This window comes from Metschnikowia bicuspidata, assembly GCF_001664035.1.
Source record: "Metschnikowia bicuspidata var. bicuspidata NRRL YB-4993 chromosome Unknown METBIscaffold_6, whole genome shotgun sequence".
NCBI lineage: Eukaryota > Fungi > Ascomycota > Pichiomycetes > Serinales > Metschnikowiaceae > Metschnikowia > Metschnikowia bicuspidata.
The window spans coordinates 436,032-458,710 of NW_017387736.1; the positions used below are offsets into that span (position 1 = coordinate 436,032).

Here is a 22,679-nt window from a genome sequence, read left to right on the forward strand (position 1 = left end):
TGTATGAATAAAGTTCTTTCCGGATGCTATCAAACACGATCCCGTACAACAACGCAACAATCAGTTAAAAAGAACATGATGAGCAAGCTATCTTTTAAGTAGGGCAGAGCCACTTCGCCAGAAAAATGGTTTAGCGAGGCTTGATCAATTTGAATGTTCATTGGAGTGAGCCATGTTTCTGCGATACCACTTGTTAGTGCCTGATTGTCAGGGCTGCTACTCATAGTCTGCGAAAATACGGATTTTGCAACCAAAGAGCAAATTATGGTCTGTTCAATGATTAGCAGCTGCTCTCGATTAACAAGTAATTTCCAGCTGAAACATAAAGCTCGCCCAACCCACACCCTGAAATAGCAGAAGTTATCTGCCCTCTTTGACCGAGACAGTCACGCATCTACATCCATCAATTAAAGAACGGCCGGGGTCAACTTACCCATATATTGCACAATACAAGCCGTGAACCTCGCCATTTAAAGAAAGGCTGAGGAACTCCACGGAAGACGACGGAATAGCAAATTTATCTATTGGAATTATAACGAAACATAAAAAAACGCGGAGCGAACACTTGAGTACGCCTTAAGGAAGTCTAGAGGAAAATAGCGAGTCCAGTGGGATGAACTGTCTAGTCGGGATTTTTGGGATGCATGATGAGGCACTCTACTCGGGCAGAGCTTGTTTGATATGAGTCTTTCAGACCTAAATCAAAAGTAACCCGGCAGCAACCGCACCGGCGAGTCCAAAGGTGACGCCAGAACCCAAAACAGCGGCACCGCTATCGGCAGAAGTCGAGGACGAGCTGTTGGAGGAGTTGGAGGAGTTGGAGGTCGAGTTAGAGGTCGAGTTGACCACGGCTCTGGCCACGGCTGAGGCCTCAGACACGTAAACTGTGGTGGTCAAAGGGTCCTTAGTCTTGTCGAATCTTCCATATCTATGGGTGCCAGAGCTTGTGGAAGTGGTGGCATCCTTGGTCTTGTCGAATCTGCCGTATCTGTGAGTTCCAGAACTCGTGGACGTGGTGGCATCCTTGGTCTTGTCAAATCTACCATATCTATGGGTGCCGGAACTCGTGGAAGTGGTGGCGTCCTTAGTTTTGTCGAATCTGCCGTATTTATGAGTGCCTGAGCTAGTGGAAGTCGTGGCGTCCTTGGTCTTGTCAAAACGGCCATATTTGTGTGTACCAGAGCTGGTGGAAGTAGTAGCGTCCTTGGTCTTATCAAATCTACCATAAACATGGGTGTCGGTCGATCCAGTGACAGTGACGGTGACGATCTCCCTAGTCTCGTCAGCAGCAGAGACAAGTCCAGCGGCAAGCACACCTGCGGCAACAGCAGAAGAAAACTTCATTTTGATGTTCTAATAAAAAAAAGTTGTTGAACAAGTGCTTAAAATTTTCGGTGCGATTAGTTCTTTATCCGGAAGATAGCGCTTCCGCCGGAAGGAAATTTTTCTGCGATGTTTTGAGGGAATTTCTCGCACTCCCGAATGGGGCGAAAGACATACCGAAACAGCCGGCGCCACCAGCAACCCCGCTGATCGAGCGCGCGTCACGTGAGCACGCGCTGTCTGTTGTTTATTAGACACCCAGGCCGGAGGAGTTCTTGAGGGGTGCCAGGGAGAAGATATTGCGTGAACAGCAGGCTCCCTATACCGACCACACAGTTTTCATAAGGTGCGGTTTTCTGGACCATCTCGCTCCACTCTGTGTCTGAGCTTTGGTGTGTGAGCATCGGTGCCTGAGCGAAGTGACATATCATTGGGCCTTGTATGCCGGGCATTTCACTCGGCTCGGCTCGGCTTTGCTCCCATGGCTAGCTTGGGAACACATTCAGTATGGCAATATTGACAACTTATGTGTGCAGTTCACCAGTTGCGTGAAACATTATTAGGAGCAGTCCACCGAATCCCCACTTCTGCCATACGGTCAGGCATTTATCTTGTTTTTTTTTTGCCTTTTAGTTCATTTTTTGACTCGTCCAGTTGGATTTGCTCACGTTCTATTCCAGGCTCGGCACTGCCACAATAAATTGTTCTACCTTGCATTGAAGCCGGGAACGTGCGGGAATAAATAACAAACTGCCGGTTGTCAGTCACATGACCCCACGACTTTTTAGAGCATACAGCGCGCCACATCTGTAGATATCCAGACTATGATAAGGGCAAGCTGGACGAAAAATAGACTCACTGGTCAGTAAATGCCGTTTTGTCATCTTCATGTATTTCTGCACGGGCTCGGATTCAATGCAAGGTATGTCACCCGTGCATTGTGAATGCCACAACAGACACATATGAAATGCGTATTTCCTTGCTCTTCATGTACTGCTAGTATATATGTGAGTTAAGAGTTTATCTTTCCCCTACATAATCTGAAACAGAATGAGCCAAACTTTTCGTTTGGATTTTTTTTTTTTTGATCTTTCGGCTCCCGCAGGCTCTCTTCATCTGTCCACCGACCGGTCTTTAGTTTCGCAGAGGCTAGCAGACGTCTGGCTAATTCCAATCATTTCTATCGAACTTAAGAGATTCAACCCCGCTGGTATATAATGCAGATCTGCATTCATCTCGGAGCCCTTTTAGCTCGATGGGTTGCATTGTCTAACAGCTTGTAACCCTGAAATACACATTATTGAGATCAGTATTCTATTCCTTTGACCTGTGCTCGACGATCACGCCAGGTTGTCAAGCACTCTATTATATTTTGAAATGACTTCTGAACATAAATCCATGGACTTCGCTTTAGATAGACAAACTACGCTTGATTATTATCTTCCTATCCAAGGCACCAATCCCGCATAGCTGGGATGTGTCCACAATAGAAATTAGAGCTAGAAGATCTAATGAGGGTCTCCTCTGTAGTATAGACTCAGGAGTAGCGCCTCCTGGGGGTTTTTTTTTCGGTGAAGTGAAGTGTTCCGATTTCGGACAGTTTGGGTATTTATCTGATTATCTCATAGCAAGAGAAGCTGTACCTGACTCACTGGAGGTTGAGTCACTGCTGTCCTGTCTGGTTGTCTGTCTAACATGACAGAGATGATAAGAGAAGCATTTTGATTGTTCTTCTCCTGTTTATTTGTGAGCCTCGCCTGGCGGAAAGAAAACGAAACTCGCCAGACTTCGCTCAACACTAGCCAATTATATTTAGCCTCGACCCTGTGAATGACTATTGTCGTCATACTTATGAAGTCTTTCCATCCTCCCATAGTGGGCCCCCAAGTCTACGGTGCCTCTTTATGTAATTCATTGCAATTATATTTCGTTTATTGACCTATATAAGTGGGTTCACGGTAATAGCCGAGCGCTCGCAGGGGAACGATTATTCCGAGAAGATGAGAAATTGAGGTTTCGAATAGTAAAAGGGCATGTGTTCGCTCTCGCAAACGCAAGCAAGAATAGCTGCCAACGTCGCGGATATGTGTTTCGTAGATGAGGCTGGTTTGAGAGCAACTCAGAAGTTGATTTTCCCCAGTTCCGATAGATACAAAGCTGTTAACAATGCAAACAAAGCACCATTCACACATCATAAATGAGACATTGTGGTTGGTATAAAGGTTTTAGAACTGGAAATTCTGGTTGTTTGAGACACCAAATGCGTAGGAGTCTCCGTAAGCCTCGGGCTGTAAGCCATCTTCGTTGAAAGCGTCATCCTCGTCAGCGCCAAAGTACTTCTCGATGATCTGGTACGCCTTGTTGTAAATGCTCTCGTTGGCGTCTGCTTGGCAATTGAATATCTTCTCCATACCGCCTGCTTCCTCGATGAACACAGCGTATTCGTTGGTGGTGGACTGTCTTTGATCCTTATCCAAATCACCAATCTTCAAGATGTTGACCAAGGAGTCCAAGGTGACCTCGACGATCTTCAGGTCGGCAACACCCAACAAGTCGCACAAAGGCTTTATGCAGCCCTGCGATACCAAGTAGCGGATCTGGTTGGGGTTGGCCAAGCCACCCGAGCTGGCGTTGGAAATGGCCCAGCAAGCCTCCTTCTTCGTCTGGTAGTCGCCGACGGCCAACAAGCGGATGATGGGAGGGATCAAGTTGGCATCGATAACCGCTTGGATCTGCTCGGCGTTACCCGCAGTGATGTTGGAGATGGTCCAGCAGGCCTCCTTGCGGAGCGTTTCCTTGGGAGAGTTCAACAAGGGCGCCAAGTGCAGCAAGACTCCGGCGTTGATCATAACCTGCGTCTGCGCGTCCGTGCCCGTGACGATGTTGCCGATGGCACGCAACGTGGGCGTCTGCACCAAGGTAGACTCGTGGTCCAACAACTCCACCAAGCGGTGGGGGATGCGCGCGTCGATGACGGCCTGGATAGCCTCGGAGGGCCCGTCGCTGAGGTAGGACACGGCCCACGCGGCGTCCACCAAGGTCTCGGCGTCCACGGAGTAGATCAACTTGGCCAAAGTGGGGATGGCCTGTTGCACAAGGTTCCAATCGGGCTGCGGATTCTTGCCCCTGCACAAGTTGGACAAGGTCCAGGTGGCAGTGCGGATCAACGAGAGCTTGGTGGTGTTGAACAAAGACAACACGGGCTCCATCGCGCCCTTCTCCAACACGTAGTCACGGTAGTCAGTGCAATCGCCGGCCACGTTTCCCAACGCCCAGATCGCCTGCTCCTTGACCTCCAAGGACTGCGAGTACAACAAGTCCACAAAGTGCGGTACGGCGCCGGAGTTGACCACCACGCGCGTCTGGCTGGACGTGCCGGACGCAATGTTGGTCAAGGCCCACGCGGCCTCTAGCTGCAACATGTCGGGATTGCCCTCCTTCATGAACTCCACGAGCGTGGGGATCACGCCCAGCTCGATCACCAAGTTGATGGGCGGGTTGTGCTCTTTGCTCAAGACCTGTCTGAACTTGACCGTGGCATTCAAGCGGTTGTCAAAGTCGGCCAGCTGGATCATCTCCATCATTTTGGGCAAGTCCTGCTGCAACTTGCCGTAGAACATCAGCTCCTCGTGCGACAGCGAGAGCCCGAAATCGTCAATGTCATCTTCTTCTTCGGAGTCGTTGGCCAACAGGCCGTTGTCGGTGTAGTTCCGGCGTTTGGCCAAAACCTCCTCTCGTTTCTGCTTACGCAAATCCACCTGGTGGGTCTCGCGCCGGCGCCTCAACTCGTCCGACTGGAACCGGCCCTTGTTCTTGAAATTCGTGCGGCGGTACTCGGGAATGAACTTGTTGCTGGAGTCCTCCATTGGTTAATGTGTTGAACTGGTTATGCGGTGGTGCTGACTAGTATTCCCAGTTTGCTGTTTGCGTTTGGCGTGGGCCAGCTGTTGCGAGGAGAAAAAAACGACTGTGCGCGGTGATGCCGGGGCATCTATGTGCAGGACGCTGACCTCAGCTCTTTTAGACAGCGCCCGAGATTCAGGCGGTTTGGGCAGTTTTGGGGATTTTGAATGGCAGTGGGGGATCTGCGAGTGATGGCTCATAGCTTTCTGGATTTTGTTTTTGGAACCTTGGCCGGTGGCGGGCCTTGCAGCGCCCCGCCCGGGGCGATCTTCTGGTCACGTGACCGCGCTTCCAGGCCCAGCTGGCTATCGCTCAGCTGATAAGGCCCAGGCGAGAAACAGCGTTGAAAAAAGTACGGACTAGTAGCCAGCCTGCTTTGTGTATCCACGGCCTTTTCGTTAATTTTGCGATAATCATTTTTGTGAGGCTGCGCTGGTTTTCCGGTGGATCCCCAGAACGCATTGCGGGATACTTCGTTTAATGAGACCCCGCATATTGACACCCATCTGCTCAATTACATTTTCACTTTAAATAGCCCCCACCTGAGTCTGTTCATACTCAAATTACCATATTCATATTAGCAAGCTCATTTGGTCTGCCATTGTGCCTCATGTACGCCTTTGGCTTCTCAATTCCTGGACTATCATTATTTATCCCCCGTCATGTATAGAGTCAGGGCTCTTATGCCAACAGTCCGCATGGATCTATCCTCAAACCAAATATATCTTTACTCCGCCTTTCACAAAGAAAAGGTATGTTTTAGTGATTTCTGCGCACTTGCAAACTCAGACATATTTTGATTGCAGATTCTGAGTTGATGAATTCCCTGTGGTGGTTGGTCAATGACTTACTAAGATATGCCAAGTGATGTTCTAGAACTCAGACGAGTCCAGAAAACTGGCCATTGTTGGCATGCATCTGCCGTAGATTAAATGAACTTGCTTTAAATTTCTGGTGTGAGCTTTCAAGCATCCATGACTTAGGTTTATGTCAATCCTTTGCTCTGAGCGCTTCGAAGAATTTACCAAACTGTATTCGAGGCTGCCTTGCAAAAAACACCTGAAGAATGAAGCGGGATCATCAAATTGATCTCTTTCCGTCTCTCGAATTTGAGTGGGGATTATCAAAAAGAGCCTCTTCAAGGACTAAAGAGGTTTATCAAAACACGATCATCTACAATACCATTTTGACATTTAATTCCCTTTTAAATGAAACATTTACACCAAAAGCTAATCTACATGGACCATGTTCGCCTTCGTATATATTCTCCACATTTTTCGTCAAAGCCAATCTATGGTGCAATTATGTTCTCAGCTTTCAGGGTCAGGTGTTCTCCACTAGCGTGGAAATTGAGGGACAAATTCGTTCTTTTCCTTCAAATTTCCAAAGAAATTTCCCAAAATCTATAGCCATAAAACGTGATTTTATGGTTACTGACAATCGGACTCACAGGCACCAACTCACTCAGATTGCATACAACAATTGTACAGAATATCGTCTAGACATGAAGCATACTTAAAGTGCTCCGTCTACTTCCCCTAATTTGTGCAACTCTTCTCTTGATCGCAAGTAGATATTTCGCGGCCCGGCTAAAGGATATCGAGTCGTGCCTGTGACTGTCTTGTCAGCCGGGAAATCACCATTCATACTTTTACGAGTAGCGGACCAGCGCGCATCAAGCCAAATCTCGGGTCTCGGGCCCTTACCTCCCACCTTCAAAGAACCAGACCCCATTGAAGTCTGCAAGATACAGCTGATCCCTGAAATCTCTACCAAATGATCCTGCTTCGGTTCCTGAGATCGCTCAGAACCCTGTCACGTGTCTCATTCAGACACAAAGGTTCGTTCAAAAACAACGATACCACCGTGGAGACCGATGAGGTTGTCTCCGACAATAATCCATGGTCACCAACGCTATACCAAGACAAAGTGTATGTGAGACAGGGCTGGAAAAATGTGGCGCTTCCCTCGAAATTCCGTCTTTCCTACGAGCCGCTCTACGAATCGCCTGGAGCAAAATATGTCGCGATTTTGAAACGTTTGACTCTTTCGTTTGCCGTTCTTGGTGTATACGGCCTGAAGCTTCTTTACGAGCTGGTCCAGTTTGACGACATCTTCGCCTTGGGTGTCATTCTTGGAACGTGGACTCCCGTGGCTGCAGTCCAATATAAGACGAAGGACTATGTGACGAGAATATTCAGATTGTATGACAAAGAGAAGCCTCACACCCTCGAAAATCTTGTCAATGACGAGCAGTTGATTGTTGAAAAGTTGAATGCAACTGGAGGAAAGACGTACAATACCTTGGTAACAGTTCTGGGTAATGAGTCCTTAAAACTTTGTACAGGCGAAGAAGATGCCCTCAAGCCTTACAGAACATGGCAGGAGACTGTGGATGGGCGCAAAAAGTTCTACTATATCATGGACAATTTGGGTGGCATGAAGATGGACAGGCTCTGGGGTATTGTAGAGCACAATCTGGGTGTGGATAACGGCCGGTATATGGAGCAAAAGCGTGATAATTGAAAAGCTGGTTATTGCTTCTTATTGGACATCAATGCATAGAGATTTGTACATAGAAAGTTTTCAGGGTATCTTAATATAAGGCATATGTGCCTTGGTCTGGGCTTTGTATCTGAAGTCTTTCCTTTTATGTGGACATGCATATGCAACAGACTGGTGAGTATTTCCTTACCTCTTCAGAGGTCCACTCATGACTGCGGAAGTCGGCAAGGGGAGTTTAGGATGGTTGAGATGAGTTTCATTCTTCCTTCCGTACACAAGGAATGGGACGCTGAGAAAACTGTTTTACGATCCAGAAACTTTTTTTATAATGTTGAGATCTGGGGTCAACTTGTAATTACAACATGTACGTCATTTTTATTTTACCTGAATAGCTGAATGTTTCTTTGAATTAAAGTAACAAGTAAAGGAATTTGATTCTGGCCAAAAAAAACTACACTCTTGGAGTAGGATGATACCTTTCCCTGTATTTGTTGGTAGTTCTGTCAACGCATCGCAGGAAAAACGATTGCGAAGCATTGTAAGATAGTCATTGTTAGAACTCCGGTACCCTCAAATCCAAAACAGTTCAAATCAATAAGTAAAATGGAACGTAAGTTTTATCAACATTCATAAATTCACCTCGTTAGTATAATTATATCGAAGCTGCCTGAACACATGAATGATTTGTGCAAAAGATTGAAGACATGCAAAGCCAGACAAGGCTTGAAGAGTCAGAAACAAAACTTTGATACAGAAATTCACACGATAGCAGATTCTTTTTACGGAGTAGAAAATGTCGCGTGGCTGCCTGATAAACAATTACAACACATACCAAGGTCGCACTTTCAAAATGTGGTACGTTCCATTTATTTGTTCTGTTGAGCCTTTTTTGCGTAGCGGGGGTTTTTTTTTTCAGATATTAAATCTGACTCTAATTTTTGGAATATTAAAACAACCAAAAGCTGATTGAATCCCACAATGAACAACACCATGGAAAACAGAGCCGGAGGCAAAAATCAAGACGACAAGGTTGATATCAAGAGAATGAGGGAAGCTCTTGCCAAACTTAAATTCACTTTGTCTCTGCATTACCAAAAGCTTGCCAAGCCCAAAGTCCAATTTGTATGTTTTTTGGGAAAATTGGCATATTCACTGACTAACCCCCATATTGTTATGGGTGCTATGTTCTTGTTCTCTAGTGTGATAATTCCATCAAAGTTTAGCGTTCTTGATTTGCTTGACTCTCAAAATAAACCATTGCCGAAAGACGCCGGGACATGGATTTCCATTCTTGTAGCCTTGGATTTTTTTTCTGAGATATATGGCCTATTCAAGTCAGGAACAAGGCGTTTCTTCCCTAGTCATATCCTTTGGGTATTGTTGATTCAGGGATTGATCAAGCATGTGGTTATAGGGTTTGTGCTAGGAAACCAAAATGGATGGTTGCGTTTGCTTGTATTTAGTTCTTATTTATATCGTACTAAACAAAACATTCGCTTTTAGCATAGTTCTGTTTGAGACATCAGAGGTGGCGGTCTACACAATTGAAATGTTTTCAATCATAAATAAAGAATCTAAGGCACCTGGAATATCATCAGTGCATCATTTGTTAGGTTCATTTGCAAGTATTTCTTGACAGAATATTATGTTAGTTCATATTATCAAACGTCGGCTGTAAAATACGTGATCTTATTGGGTTTGATTTTCCAAATTCTCACTTTTTCAAAACTTCAAGACAATTTAATCACCATCAAGACTCTTCAAGCATCCATAAAGTTGCTCGTCTTGGTGAACTCCCTATGTATTAGAGCGCATGCTGATGAACGTACGGCGTGAATAGAGACTGTTCCCTCATGCCAAGCAAAAAATCATGTTTTCTGTTCTACAGAAACTAAACATGTGCATAATTGAGCCTCAGCTCCTTTCAACCCACTGATCAGATATTGATCTGGTGTTCATCTCGCAACATGCATATCCTCTCAGATTTCTATGAAAAAGGATAAATACAGGTTGGGTATTCATTTTCCCGAACCACTTGTATTTCTTGACTGCAATATCCTTTGAAAGGAGATCAATGTGGCTTATGGACATTGCCGATTGCCGAACCAAACCATCAGCTGGAGTTCTATGGCGTTATATCCGCAAAGTTTAAAGAGCCTTCTAATCCAATGCGCTTTTTGTAAAAGAGACGATATTTCACCACAAGAGCCTCTTATAAAAAATTTTTGCCAGCAATAAAACATTCACAATCATCAAATACACCTCGACCTAAACGGGGGACGCCAGAAACAGGAACCACAGCCAAGTTGACGTTTAGACTGGCCCTGCGTGGAACACGCGAATAATTCTGTCAAACGCCGCGCAATCCCATCCAGCACAACCTCACGTGTTCGTCCCGTACAAGATAAGTGCAAAGTTGAATGTAAATTTAAAGCAGTATAGGATAGATACATGGAATAATCAGGCCGTTCTCCCTTTTTTGATTCCACCGGCGTATTCTGCAATCGATAAGCACTTCCCTTCAGCTGGCACGCCGCTTCCTGCAGACCGCGTTTATTAACGCATCGAACCTACTGACCCGGTTCGACCAAAACGGGTCTGCACGTGACTCAGCCGTACCGGAGCATTGGGCTTTCCCCACTGAAATACGGCAGAACCCACTCGTTCCTTCGAAAAAACGCCAAGCTGAACAAAACGTCGCTTTGGGATTCCTTAGAGACGAAGCCGTAACCATACGAGCTTTTTTTCAAACAAAACTGGGACTAGTCCCTCGCACTAAGGACACACGATGGGTTTGTTCTCTCATAAGGATAAACGCCCGAGTTCTGTGCCAGCGCCTAGTGCTGTCAAGGCGGACGGATGTATGGGGCCCAAGAACCCGGTAAACCCCGGCATCGATGAAAACAACGGCAAGAATTCCGACAGAAGTCCCGACGAAAATACCAGCAAACTGACAGGGCAGAGTATAGCGGCAGTGGCCAAACCTGGCGAGACGCTGGGGGACCCGCCAGAACCCAGCGGGCCCGAGGAGCCGGACGTGGAAGCCGACGGCGAAAGGAAGCAATACGCCAAGGAAAAGGCGCCCGTGGCCAGGACCGACGAAAGTGTGGAGCCTGAGAGCGAGTCCGAAACCGAAACCTTGCTCAACACCAAGCTCAACGCCATGCTCTACCATACGTCCGAGGACTCGATCGACATGTACCGCAATGAAATCCACTCGCTGGATCTCTTGGGGCGGCTCTACTATGACGACTACGATCCGGAGAACCTCCAGGTGGTCGAACGCGTGACGTCCTTCACGTCGCTCCAGGCATTGGCACGTAGCCGTGCGTCTCCGGCGATCGGCGGCACGCCAGGGCCGGAACAGGGGTATTTGAAGGTGCCAAGCGCGGCCGCCAAACGGCCGCTGTTCGAGCGCCAGGTGTCGTTCGACACGCTCAGCGACACGCGGCACCTGGCAATCACACTCAAGGTGAAGCACCCGGAGTTCAAGTTCCGGCGAAACAACAAGACGTTTCTCATTGGCTTCAGCAACGACTCGGAGCTGATGAAGGCAGTCGAGTGGGCGTTCTTGGAGATGGTCATCAGCGGCGACACCATCATTGTGTTCCAGGTCTTGGACGAGAAGTGCCACACGTTCGTGGACCCGTCGCTTGCGGAGATCGTGTTGGAAAAGTTGAAGAAGTTGAACACGCACAGCAAGCGCATCTCGCTCGTGTTCGAGGTTGTGATCGGCCACCCGCAGAAGTTGCTCAAAAAGGCCATCTTGGAGTACAAGCCGGCCATGATGATCGTGGGCACGCACCAGTACGGCGTGACGCCGCTGGAGCCCGGCTCTCGCAGCTTGTCACCCGCCGGCTCCCACCCACAGCCGCTGCGCCCGAACACGCCCCACACGGGCCACCCCACGCCGCTCCACCGGTCGCTCTTTTCGAAATCCTCCACATCCAAGTACTTTCTCCAGTACGCGTTGGTGCCTGTGATCCTTGTCAAGCCGTTCTACACAATCCACGAGACGCTCGACAAGCCCGTGGACTCGGAAAACTACTTCCGCGACTGGCTCGCCAACATCGACGTGGCGCATACCCGCGAGAAGAAGAAGAAACACACGTTCGGCATGCGCAGCCGGCTGCTGTCCAGAAACCTGTCGCAGACGTCGCTCACGGACTACATGCGCCACGACCCTAGCCACGAGCGCATCCACGACAAACTCTCCGAGCGGCTCCAGGAAAGGGCCCACGAGATGCGGGGCCGCTCGCTGGGCGACATGTTTCTGTTTCAAGGCCCCGGAAGCCGGGACTCATCGCGGTCCCGGTCCCGGTCCCGCACCGCGGTTCCTTACGAGGCTGCGGGGGGTGTGGATTTGAGTGCCGTGCTGAGCGCCGGGTCCCGCCCGGGATCCCGCTCCGAGTCGCGCTCCAGGTCCCGGAGCAGGCTCTCTCGTTTGTTCAGTGGGTGAGCTGTGCACTGATTAGTCTGGTGTTTCGCAGCCAATGCCATGTGATCCACGCGTGTCTTCAACCCTGCCTCCCCAGATGAAATACAGAGCATCGTGCTTCGAAACATCAATCTGAGGGTATTGGGGGTTGGAAGTTGGCAGCTTATCTTTGCACGGAGACTCAGTCTTTGCCAATGTGCAAATGTCTAGAGCGGACGAGACAGGAGGGCCGCGCAGGCCTCCCAGAGATCAGGAAGGGCACCCCTGCTTGTGCTACGGGCATGGTCAATTTGGACACATTGAAGTGCAGACCAGTTTGCTGTGGCCGCAATGTGGGAGCCCCGCTTGGAAGGCTGTCATGGGGGCCATTCAATGGCTTCCCTCGCGTCCAGACATCGCCGTGCCGACTCGTCTCGGTCACGTGACGGCCCCAATTACCATTACCACCCGGACCTAGCGGCTCGGTCCAGGGTTCGGTTCAGGCCAGCACCCAACACACGTATATCCATATTTACATGTATCTGAATGTGATGGCATATCTGAATGTACCCGGGTCTCAGTGCCGCATCTCGCTTCCGCAGCTAATTTCGCATCGGGGTGTCGCAGCTGTTTTCGCGTCCTGGACAGCTGTTTTCGCATCCAGGACAGCTCATTTCGCATCTTCATTTGCAGGACAGCTCGCTTCCAACGTCTATTCTGGCCCCCCGCTTCTGGCATTCTGCTTCGGAAATCTCGCTGCTGCTCTCACGCCCCCCTCCCCCATCCCCCCGCTTCCCATTTTGCATCTGGTTCTCAAATACCCCGCTCTCGTATATCAATGGCCTGCTGCTCTCCGGGATATCTCACCTAAGCCACGTCACTTTGACGTTCCGGCTTTCCCGGATCAGGACAGGCTGCTGCGTCTTGCATCGGCAGTTGCCGCACGCGACAAGACCCGGGCCTATGTGCACGCGCCCCTCTTGCCATCCGGGATACATGATCGCAAGCTCCCATCACCTCCTGATAAGACGCCTAAAACATCGCAAGTATCATGGCTCGGACCGCCGGGGATTTCAGAGCCATCGGCTTGAACTTGGCTGCCGTCGCCTCCGGCATATACGCCGTGCACTACATCTCGACATACGTGGAACTTCCGCCCCATCTTGCGGGCGCAGGCCACTGGCAATTTCTCACCAACATCTCGTTGCTCCTATCGCAGATTGTGTTTGCGTTGGGCGGGGTGGCACACTTTTTCAAGTTGGACTCCTTGTTCCGGTTGAAGAATAACCTCCATCCGATTGCCCTAGCCGTAGAGTGCATCGTGACAGGCATCTACTGGCCCTTGCGAATCATGTTCATTCATATTCTCGTGAAGGACCCCAACGCCAAGTTCATCCCGCTTTCTGTAGACTTGTGCTTGCACCTTGTCCCCGTGCTTGGGCTCGCAATTGACTACTTCTTCTTCATGCCCAAATGGACGGTGCTGCCCCGTTTTTCCCTCGGTGCGTGTGTAGTTTTGGCGGGCTTGTACTGGTGGTGGCTCAAAATAATCATTGACTTCGAGAACGGCGGCGAGTACCCGTACATGTTCTTGAACGTGCCCGATGAACTGACACGAGTGCTCATTTTTGGCGTCGTGGCACTTTTGGCATTTGCGCTGTTCATGACCTTGAGACTCATGCACGATTTACTTATATGTGCTGACATAACCGAGGATGAAAAGCTGAAGAAAGAGAAGTAGACACACGGTGAAACACGCGATTCTGTCGCAAACTTTATATACGTGCATGTATAAGATCTCCGTGTCCCGCAATCGTGAATCCTCATAAACTTCAATAAGTAATTTCAGAGAATAAGCCCCCGCCTCATTTCTCAAGAAGTGTAGCGCAATCCCACTGGATGCAGCCAGACCTAATCGGCCTGTCTTTTCCTGAAACAGGTTCCATCGAAAGACCACCTCAAAATGACTCATATACATTTTCTGAAGTCCCCATTGAAGCTGTTTCCTTTGACGATGCAAGGTTAGGGGCTTTAAGATTGAGTGTTCCTCACAAGACTTACAAACGTGGCGTCGACGGCAGGATGTCAAAATAAGGAAGGCCTGTCCTAGTGAGAGGCATTCCCACTTGCTGGTACATCAAAGATTCACTCAATTATCCTTTTTTTTTCGCAAGCTTAAGGGTAATTTTTGCAAGCTGAAGGGTAATTTTTGCAAGCTGAAGGGTAATTTTTGCAAGCTGAAGAGTAATTTTTTAAAATGAGAAAGATACTAAAAACCGTACGTTCATCTTCCTAGCACGTACGCAGATCGTCCTCATTTTCCGCCTTCTCTGTGTCAACCAAGGTTGCTTGATTCAGTCAGTCGAATTATATATGCTTTCTCGCTGATTCCAAAATAAAATCAGCCAGTATACAGCAAATGAGATCTGACCCAAATATTTGGCAGCCGTATCTTATCGTTCGTGCGGCTGGAAGCTCATTATGTCTATTCTAAAATGGTGCAGCTTGTCGCAATCTCCAACAAATTAATGCACCAGCAAACAAATGACAGAAATATCGCCTCCCGCAATCAACTTTACTACACTTGAAGCCTGAGATGAACCGCATAAATTAAACTTTCCAGGATCACCAGCAACGCTACTGTCTATAGTGTGGTGTACGGGTGTAATAACCACCCCGGCTCATTCAAGTCCCCACACACCCAGTCCACCAAACCACTAAGCAATAATGAAAGTCGCCCTGCTAGCGTATGTGTTCGCTGTCGTGGCCAGTCAGCAGATCCCGTTTTTTTTAGACACTTCAAATGAGCTTCCGCTGCGTCCGCACTATTCGTCCTTGGATTCTAGCGAACTCCCTATTGATCTTTCTCAGTACATGGATAATGTCGTTGTAAGGGTGAACCAAAGCGCCAATATTCTACACCATATCAAGAGCCGGGGTCACAAGATTTGGGCACAGAATTCCAAGGCAGGCACGGTTGATGTACAGCTCCACTCTAATGATGCAGCAGCATTTTTCGCCGAGATTAGCGTGGCCTCTCCACAGGTGCTTATAAGGGACTTGCCGCAAGCTATATTCGAGACATTCCCCGACGAAATGACGGTTGGAAATACAGAGCCCATTTTTGCCGCCCAGCTCACTCCTGGAATGCTGGCTCTTGAAAAACTCCATGTGCTGAGCGAGGTTTTCTTTAAGCAGTTCAGACCACTCAGCTCCATCAACGCATGGCTTGCTTTGCTCCAGCAAACCTATCCGGACATTATCACTTTGGAGACAATCGGCCAAACCTATGAGGGTCGCCCGTTGCAGGTCGTGCATCTTCTGATTCCAAGCGACAATACGTCACATGATGAAAAGCGAACTATTGTGGTCACGGGAGGTGTGCATGCACGCGAGTGGATTTCGGTGTCATCGGTGCTTTATGGCATCTATGAGATTCTCAATCACTTTGAGTCGAACCCGGACAACTGGCGGGAGCTAGCGAAGTTGGACTTCCTCTTCATTCCTGTTCTGAACCCAGATGGTTACGAATACTCGTGGTCTACTGACCGGTTGTGGCGTAAAAACAGGCAGCCGGCCGCCGGCAGTGAGGACAGCCAGTGCCGTGGAATCGATATCGACCACTCTTACGATTTTCACTGGACGCCGTCCAGCGACTCCATCTGCGGTGAAGATTACGCGGGTTCTCATCCCTTTGAGGCATACGAGCTGAAAGTGTGGGACACCTATTTAAACAGGACCAACGAGGGTCACAAAATATGGGGATATATTGACTTACATTCGTACTCGCAGGAGATCTTGATTCCATATGCGTACTCGTGTGAACACCGCCCACGTGACGAAGAAAATCTAATCGAGTTGGCCTACGGCATCTCCAAGGCCATCCGCCTCACATCCGGCAAATACTACTCTGTGCTCCCGGCGTGCATAGACCGTGACTCTGACTTGATCCCGGACATGGGTGCGGGAACTGCTCTTGATTACATGTACCACCAAAAATCATACTGGGCTTACCAAATCAAGTTGCGGGACAACGGCTCACAGGGTTTCTTGCTTCCAGCCAAGTACATTGTGCCTGTTGGCAAGGAGATCTCGGCAGGTCTCAAGGTTTTCTGTAAGTTCATCTTGTCTGATGACTAAACCTTTGCGATGTAGGCAAAGAACGCCAGTGAGCTATGACGGTGGACGACCCTTCCAAGACATCCAGCCATTAAGGTTTAGAGCGTATAGCGTGTTCATTTTAGCGAATACGACTATAACGCAATTGATATTACAGTGTCGAGACAAACTGATCGTTCAGAATCGACTTTTTTAAAAACCACTTCAAAGAAACTATTATCAATTCTTCGTGGCAGCTTGGTGGCTGTATCTCTACATGGCTGCAACTTTCGAGTACTAAATAGAGAAACGAGCCTCTTCGACAGCTGGCACTTATTTTAAAAAAAGTTAGCAGGCGTATTCACCGGGCCATAGTTCAGAAGCAATGTTTTCCAAGCAATTTACGGGTTTACTTCATTTCTAATTCACTTGATTCATCTCCAATAATCGTATAGAAGTATTGGTGATCACTGTCAGATAGCCCCTAAAGACATGACAAAAAATACACAGCTGATGAAGTTTGACAAATAAGCAAACAAACATCAGTTTGGAGTGTGCTGAGCCAGACTAAACTTCTCACGGATAAATCACATGTCTCTGGGCAAACATGTAAATGCTGCATCATTGAAGAAAAACCTAACGCCACAGATTCAAATCGTATATACCTCCACAGACATTTCATCCTCATTTTGTACATATCCAGTCTACACAATCTTTTGCTTGACAAAGAAGCCCTTCAAGTGGCGCAACTGGTAGGTACAAGTTCCCACCAACACAGCCACCTGGATGATACTCCACCACACCACACGTGCATTGGTGGATTCACTCTGGTTTCTGAAAACTGACTCTCTTTCGCGGATGCTCTCCTGCTCCATGTGGATGTCCTGCAACTTCCGGTTCAAGTCCTGGATCTGCAAAGTCAAACCATCAACTTTCTTGGTCGATTTCAGGTCCACGTATTCCAGTGCTGCGCCAATAGCCACGTCAAAGAAAATGCGGTGTTTTCTCCCGTGCGTGCCGTCCATGTAAACAGGTGTCAAACAGAACTTGTGCTCTCCACTGTCGTGGGAGTTGAAAACAAAGTCGCCACTTGGTTGCGAGGTCTGGTCCACGACACGATGGTCATTATCAAAGATTTCGTCCACGGTGATCTTCAACTTCAAGTTGGGGTTTTTTGAGTAATCGTCCATACGTTCGTCATACTCGTAGGCGTCGATCTTACCCACCACCAACGAGTCCGAGGTCAAGTCCTCGTAAAAACAGCAGGTCTGGCCCGTCAGAAGGTAGAAGTGCAAGGCAGTCACGTGAGATACCCAAACAAATACAGCTAGCACAGAGATCCTCATTTTGGCGTGCTGTTGACGTGCGTATGTTCTAGTCAGGTGCGGTATGTGCTTCCACCACCGTGGATCGCAGGTGAGAACCAAAACGCGTCTATGTGTAGGCACTCGCCGCGCGCATTAATTTTAGAGAGCCAGAAAGAAAATAAACTACTATAATTGTTGGTGAAAAATGGGAGGGGGCTTGGGTGATGAATGAACTTCTGAGATGGGTGTTTCCGCTTCTTCGGTAATTTTTTTGTGGAATTAAATTACTCAGTGAAAGTGTGAAATATGGCTCTCTATACTGTATGTCAGGGTTTTTCAGAGCTAATCTTTTCGTGGCTCCGACACAACACCATATTTGGTCTCCCGATTGCTTTCGTTTTGGTTGTTTTCTTTCCTTTTTTTTCTTTTAATTTCTTTTACTTATTTCTTGGAAAAAAAAAATTCAGCTTTTGGAAAACTTCTGGCAACTCAAACTTCGTAGTCGAGCGCCACTTGCTGCGTGTCGAGAGACAGTTCTCAAATGAATTCACTCTTTCACCAAGAACATAGTTCACAGGGAAGTCCGTAACTAGTCAAGAAGAAGGGGGCCGATTGTACTGCGGAAATTTTATCCGTGCAAGATTATTCAGCACATTACGCCCCCCTTCTTTGTGCTCCTTATACAAGCTTATTACTCAGACGAGGCAACAGCATGAGCCGTGTCAATCTCAATTCTGGAAATTAGTCTACAGCCCAGACTTATGTATTAAATAAAATCGCTGTCAATTTCAATGCCCTGATATCTACTTTTTATGCTTCAACTTTTTCACCAAATTGTCCAATGAGCTCCCGTCATCTTTTGTTTCTGTCTTTCTCTTCTTGGAACCCTCTCTGTCTTCTCTACGCAGTCTCTTTCCTCTCTCATTCAAAATCTGCTTCATGGTGTTAGTCTTTTTGAACTCACTGCTGGTGGGATCAATGGCAAACTCGTGGTTTTCAAACACCTCTTTAAATCTGTCGTCGTTCAAGTCAGCCTGGAAATTATCCTGCACGAGGTTGTCGTCGAAGTTCTTCTTGCCCTTCTTCTTGTGCTTCTTGCTCTTCTCAGCCTTGATGATGTCCCTCATACTAAAATGCTCGGCCTGGTTCTGGTCCTCCTCATTCAACATGAGCAACTCCAACTCCGCCTTACTCTTCTCGTCCTCGGCGTCTTTCTTGTCTCTGCCCTTGGTCTTCTTGTTTTTCTTCCCAGGAACAACAGTCTTTTCTTCATCCTCCTCCTCGACCTTGCTCTTAAACTTCTCGGCTCTCTTTTGGCGGCGCTCCTTCTCTTTTCTCTTGTACGCCTGAATGGTAGTCTCCTCAGAAGGCTGGGCGACCTCTTTCTTGGCCTTCTCTGCGCCTTCACCAAGTCCTGGGTTGAACGTGATTTCCATGTCCACCTCCCCGTCGCTGTCATCATCACCCTCCTTTTCAGAAAATCTGCCTCCGAGCAAGTTCTTATATTTGCTCTTCAAGTCGGGCGCGTCGTTGTCGCTGCCATCTGAGTCGGAAGCCAAGTAAGCCTTGAAGTCCATGTCGTCAATTTCCTTTTGAGAGAACAGACGGGTCGAAAGCGACGTTCTCTCCTTCGGTGTCTCATCCCATGTAAGCTTCACTTTCGAATGCTGTAAAGCGTCTGTGACAAAACTTGAGTCCGGCCTGTAAGAGGACGGGATTTTTGTGCACGTTTCCTTGGCCTCATGGTCAGCAAACTCCATGCCCTCAGGCACATAACGCAAGTCAAAAATGTTGGCGGTAGACTCGTATTCGGATCCATCACAGTTTTTATATATGGATTCAGACGTGGCCACAGAGTCACATTGGACCACCGCATAGTAGTACCGCAATCTCTGTAGCTGGTACCGGCGCAATGCCTTGGAGTCGTAATCTTGCTGCCCGTCGTCTTCTTCGTACAATTTTCTTGCAGCTTTTTCTAAGTCTTCTTTGTTTGTCAAGTCGAGCTCTTCGTCAGAATCCGAGTCCTCGTCTCTTTTCTTGGACTTGGGCTTAAAAAGGTCTTTTGGAGGTCCCTCGGTTTCCTCCCGCTGCATTTGCTCCTTTCCATACTCTGATGGATATATCGTGACAGATTTGATGTTCCCACCTTTGGGCACAAAGGATGCAAAGGTCGACATCAAGTCGACGGCCCGCACGTTGTCCCAGTCCAAATTGACCACAGCAAAAGTGGCGCTGGGCTCCCCCTCCTCGGGCTTGGCTTCCTCGGCTTCTACCTCGGACTCGGACTCGGACTCGGACTCGGACTCTGAGATCTCTGATTCTGAATCTGACTGCAAGCCCTCGCCTCTGGCACGATCTACAAACCCAGCTTCTTCTTCCAGGTCATCAGATTCCTGTATAGACTGTTTAGGATCGTCCCTGAACTGTACTGACTTCTTGGATTTTGAGGGCTTTTCTTGCTTGTCCTCCTCTTCATCAGAACTGTCCTCTGAATCAGCTTGAGATTCCAGCTCAGACTCGCTGCCGGATTTGGCGTGAGTTTCCGGCTCTGACTCGACTTTTTCTTCCTCAAAGTATTTCTCAAAGCTGCCATCATCATCACTCTTAATTCTTCTGCCGTACCTGTCTACCTGAGCTTTTTTGCCTGTGGCAGTAACATTGAGTTTTCTCAACTCTTCCTTCGAGAATCTGTCGTCGACCTTGACTTTATTTTTCTTCGTGCTGGGCACGATAAATCGAGGATCATGCGCAGAAGCAGCAAATCTATCGTCTCTGGGGGCACCCGAAGACTTCTTGGAGTTCTTAGCCATGCTTGCAAGTAGTTTTTGAAAGGCCTAGATCGTGTTGGAAGTTCGATGAGATGCTCTTCGCAGATGGTTCCGGCTCTTTTGATGTGTGCAGGTCGCAAGAGATAAAGAAGGTTCTGAAGAGCTGTCTGTGTGCCATTTCCCAGATCGGCAAATTATGTAATCTTGGAATACCTTATGTTTGCTCCAACACACAGAGTACTGTGGGATTACCTTACCGCTCTCTCTGAGCTGATTTGAAATGAAGATGATTGAATATGGGTAGGTATTTCATACTTTTGTTGCGACAAGAAAAAAGAAAGCTTAACCTCACTCTGTACCGGTCAAAGAGTAATTTATATTTCTATCCACCCCAGAGTCGTTGTATTTTTGAAATCAGGTATTCTAATTGCTGCTAGCTTTGTGAGAAAAATTTTTCCGCAAAAGAATACGTAATTTTCGGTAAAATCAAATAACATGTTTCCTGAAATTCTCATTTATGGTGTAAAAGAAAAACTGATGGAATAAGCTGGAAACGGAATTTCAGAGTCAACAAAAACAAAATCTACAACATCCTTGAAATCAGCTGCGTAATTATGGTGTACTTTCGGTACCTCTGTAACAACTTATGACTCTGAATACTACATTTTTCTGACGCCTTTTTTTGTTAAAAACCATAGAATGCAGCTATCGGGTTTGAAGAAATATGGATACTTCATAAATTAACAACAGTGAATAACATAGAGCTTTCAGGAATCGTAAGGTACGATCATGTGACCAGTTTCTATGGCACAATTTGTAAATCCTCCAGATGATGTAACTCTTCTAAAGTATCCCTGCACAATATGTCTTTTATTAACTGCTTGAAATGAATTGAAAGATAATTTTCCTTCTATAAATATCTCGAATTTTTTTTTTTCGTAGAGTCATCTGATTGAAGGGGCAAAAATACACGAACGATAACATATATAGATGAATAACTTTCAAACAGCTCCCAGATACGTACCAGGATTTCTTCCGCTAATCAAAATTTCATTTAAATTGTGATTTTTTCGGAAAAAACATCATTTCGTAGGGTGTCACTAAAGAGACGTTAAACCCTACCACTAACGAAAAATTATAAAGAAAAAACCTACAGTAGATCGCAACATGGGCTCAGGTGAGAAGGCGCGAGCACCAATTCACGAAATCTCCGAAAGAAGACATCTGCCCATAACCAATGCCAACCGCTTGAATCAGATTAACTAAATGTCACCTTTCCATAGGAAATTTTCTCTCAAAGTCCGTGAATATACTTCGTTTGACAAGGCGGTAAGACGTACATCTGTCTTTGTCTCCTAGTCCCTAAGCAAAAAAAAACTGGCGAACGACTTTAACAAACAAATTAAGGTTTCTTAGAATGTCAAGGGAATTATTTGAAGGAGCTAGAACATGCCTCATTGTCATGATATTTCTTTCAAAAAAAAAAACTAAGAAGTGCTGAAAACGCATTGATCCACACAAAAATCAAATATAGTAGGCGACCAGTCTTTTGACTTTTGTGCTGAATCTATCATTTCAGACCCAAAACTTTCGGTTGCGGCCATACCATGCAGGAAGCACTGTTTCCCGTCCGATCAACGTTAGTTAAGCTGCATAGGGCCACACTGAGTAGTGTAGTGGGAGACCATATGCGAAATTGTGGTGCTGCAATCTGTTTTGATTGATACACATACCAATGTTTTTCGCTTATGGTTTCATATCATCTCTTTCCCAATATCATATTGAGCACTCCGAAAAAAAAAAATCAAACAACCTTTCTCTAGCTATGCCCTGTTAAATCAGTTTCTATCTCAAAGAGTATTTGCGGAACGTCCAGGATTTGTATTTTTGAAACATCATATTATAGGATGTCAATGGAGGGATATAAGACCAGGGATATTCAATTCCGCAATGGATTAAGCGCTTGAGACCGAAGATTATATAATTATAAGAAATGTCAGGCTGATAACGAGTTCCCGCACACGTCTGTGCAAATCCTGTTGAAAACAATGGATATAGAAGGAGAGTACTTTGAGCAAAGTCGTGTTCAAACAATTGCTAAATTCACATTTTAGAATCACCACTACAAGTCTGGCCCATTCCAATTCTTTGTATCCATTCCCTTAAATTCTCTTTTTGAAGATTATCTCCAAAGTCTTCCGATATACTTATTGAGCGGTTGAAGAATTCAGGAAAATATGAAACGTATTATACTGGCTTGAACTTGAAAAAATCACACAAATTAAACCGAGCCGCCAGAACCTTGATTTCCAACTAGGCCTACCATTTCAAGAAAAGCACGTTCCTCGCCTAGACTTC

At 47.0% G+C, this 22,679-nt stretch overlaps 9 protein-coding genes across 9 annotated transcripts; 5 read left to right on the forward strand and 4 right to left on the reverse strand.

Moving 5' to 3' along the window:
- Positions 1–888: 888 nt before the first annotated feature.
- Positions 889–1,344, reverse strand: PGA14 (Pga14p; the record flags this gene model as incomplete). The annotated part of the gene is made up of 1 exon (XM_018855133.1): positions 889–1,344. A coding segment is annotated over one exon (456 nt), but the record flags the coding sequence as incomplete, so codon positions are not given.
- A 1,943-nt stretch (positions 1,345–3,287) lies between these two features.
- Positions 3,288–5,258, reverse strand: METBIDRAFT_33233 (karyopherin alpha). The gene has a single exon (XM_018856248.1). It carries the CDS (start codon positions 5,187–5,189, stop codon positions 3,549–3,551), a length of 1,641 nt encoding a protein of 546 aa, XP_018710114.1. The 5' UTR covers positions 5,190–5,258; the 3' UTR covers positions 3,288–3,548.
- Positions 5,259–7,002: 1,744 nt separating this feature from the next.
- On the forward strand, positions 7,003–7,752 carry METBIDRAFT_46149 (uncharacterized protein; the record flags this gene model as incomplete). Its single annotated transcript, XM_018857996.1, has 1 exon — positions 7,003–7,752. One exon carries the CDS (start codon positions 7,003–7,005, stop codon positions 7,750–7,752), a length of 750 nt encoding a protein of 249 aa, XP_018710115.1.
- An 851-nt stretch (positions 7,753–8,603) lies between these two features.
- On the forward strand, positions 8,604–9,608 carry METBIDRAFT_217227 (uncharacterized protein). The gene has a single exon (XM_018855098.1). The coding sequence runs from the start codon at positions 8,710–8,712 to the stop codon at positions 9,232–9,234; it is 525 nt and encodes a 174-aa protein (XP_018710116.1). The 5' UTR covers positions 8,604–8,709; the 3' UTR covers positions 9,235–9,608.
- Positions 9,609–10,852: 1,244 nt separating this feature from the next.
- METBIDRAFT_27749 (uncharacterized protein) lies at positions 10,853–11,893 on the forward strand (the record flags this gene model as incomplete). Its single annotated transcript, XM_018855342.1, has 2 exons — positions 10,853–11,545; positions 11,603–11,893. Coding segments are annotated over 2 exons (984 nt in total), but the record flags the coding sequence as incomplete, so codon positions are not given.
- Positions 11,894–13,199: 1,306 nt separating this feature from the next.
- On the forward strand, positions 13,200–13,889 carry METBIDRAFT_45678 (uncharacterized protein; the record flags this gene model as incomplete). Its single annotated transcript, XM_018857946.1, has 1 exon — positions 13,200–13,889. The coding sequence occupies one exon, from the start codon at positions 13,200–13,202 to the stop codon at positions 13,887–13,889; it is 690 nt and encodes a 229-aa protein (XP_018710118.1).
- Positions 13,890–14,875: 986 nt separating this feature from the next.
- Positions 14,876–16,288, forward strand: ECM14 (putative metallocarboxypeptidase; the record flags this gene model as incomplete). Its single annotated transcript, XM_018859096.1, has 1 exon — positions 14,876–16,288. One exon carries the CDS (start codon positions 14,876–14,878, stop codon positions 16,286–16,288), a length of 1,413 nt encoding a protein of 470 aa, XP_018710119.1.
- A 205-nt stretch (positions 16,289–16,493) lies between these two features.
- Positions 16,494–17,633, reverse strand: ERP5 (Erp5p). The gene has a single exon (XM_018856249.1). The coding sequence runs from the start codon at positions 17,590–17,592 to the stop codon at positions 16,951–16,953; it is 642 nt and encodes a 213-aa protein (XP_018710120.1). The 5' UTR covers positions 17,593–17,633; the 3' UTR covers positions 16,494–16,950.
- Positions 17,634–18,273: 640 nt separating this feature from the next.
- Positions 18,274–20,580, reverse strand: METBIDRAFT_33239 (pre-rRNA-processing protein ESF1). Its single transcript, XM_018856250.1, has one exon. The coding sequence runs from the start codon at positions 20,361–20,363 to the stop codon at positions 18,357–18,359; it is 2,007 nt and encodes a 668-aa protein (XP_018710121.1). The 5' UTR covers positions 20,364–20,580; the 3' UTR covers positions 18,274–18,356.
- Between the last annotated feature and the right edge of the window lie 2,099 nt (positions 20,581–22,679).

What these genes read in the sequence shown, in the direction of transcription:
- METBIDRAFT_33233 (XM_018856248.1), bottom strand. Translation starts at nt 5,189, where the DNA reads ATGGAGGACTCCAGCAACAAGTTCATTCCCGAGTACCGCCGCACGAAT.
- METBIDRAFT_217227 (XM_018855098.1), top strand. Translation starts at nt 8,710, where the DNA reads ATGAACAACACCATGGAAAACAGAGCCGGAGGCAAAAATCAAGACGAC.
- ERP5 (XM_018856249.1), bottom strand. Translation starts at nt 17,592, where the DNA reads ATGAGGATCTCTGTGCTAGCTGTATTTGTTTGGGTATCTCACGTGACT.
- METBIDRAFT_33239 (XM_018856250.1), bottom strand. Translation starts at nt 20,363, where the DNA reads ATGGCTAAGAACTCCAAGAAGTCTTCGGGTGCCCCCAGAGACGATAGA.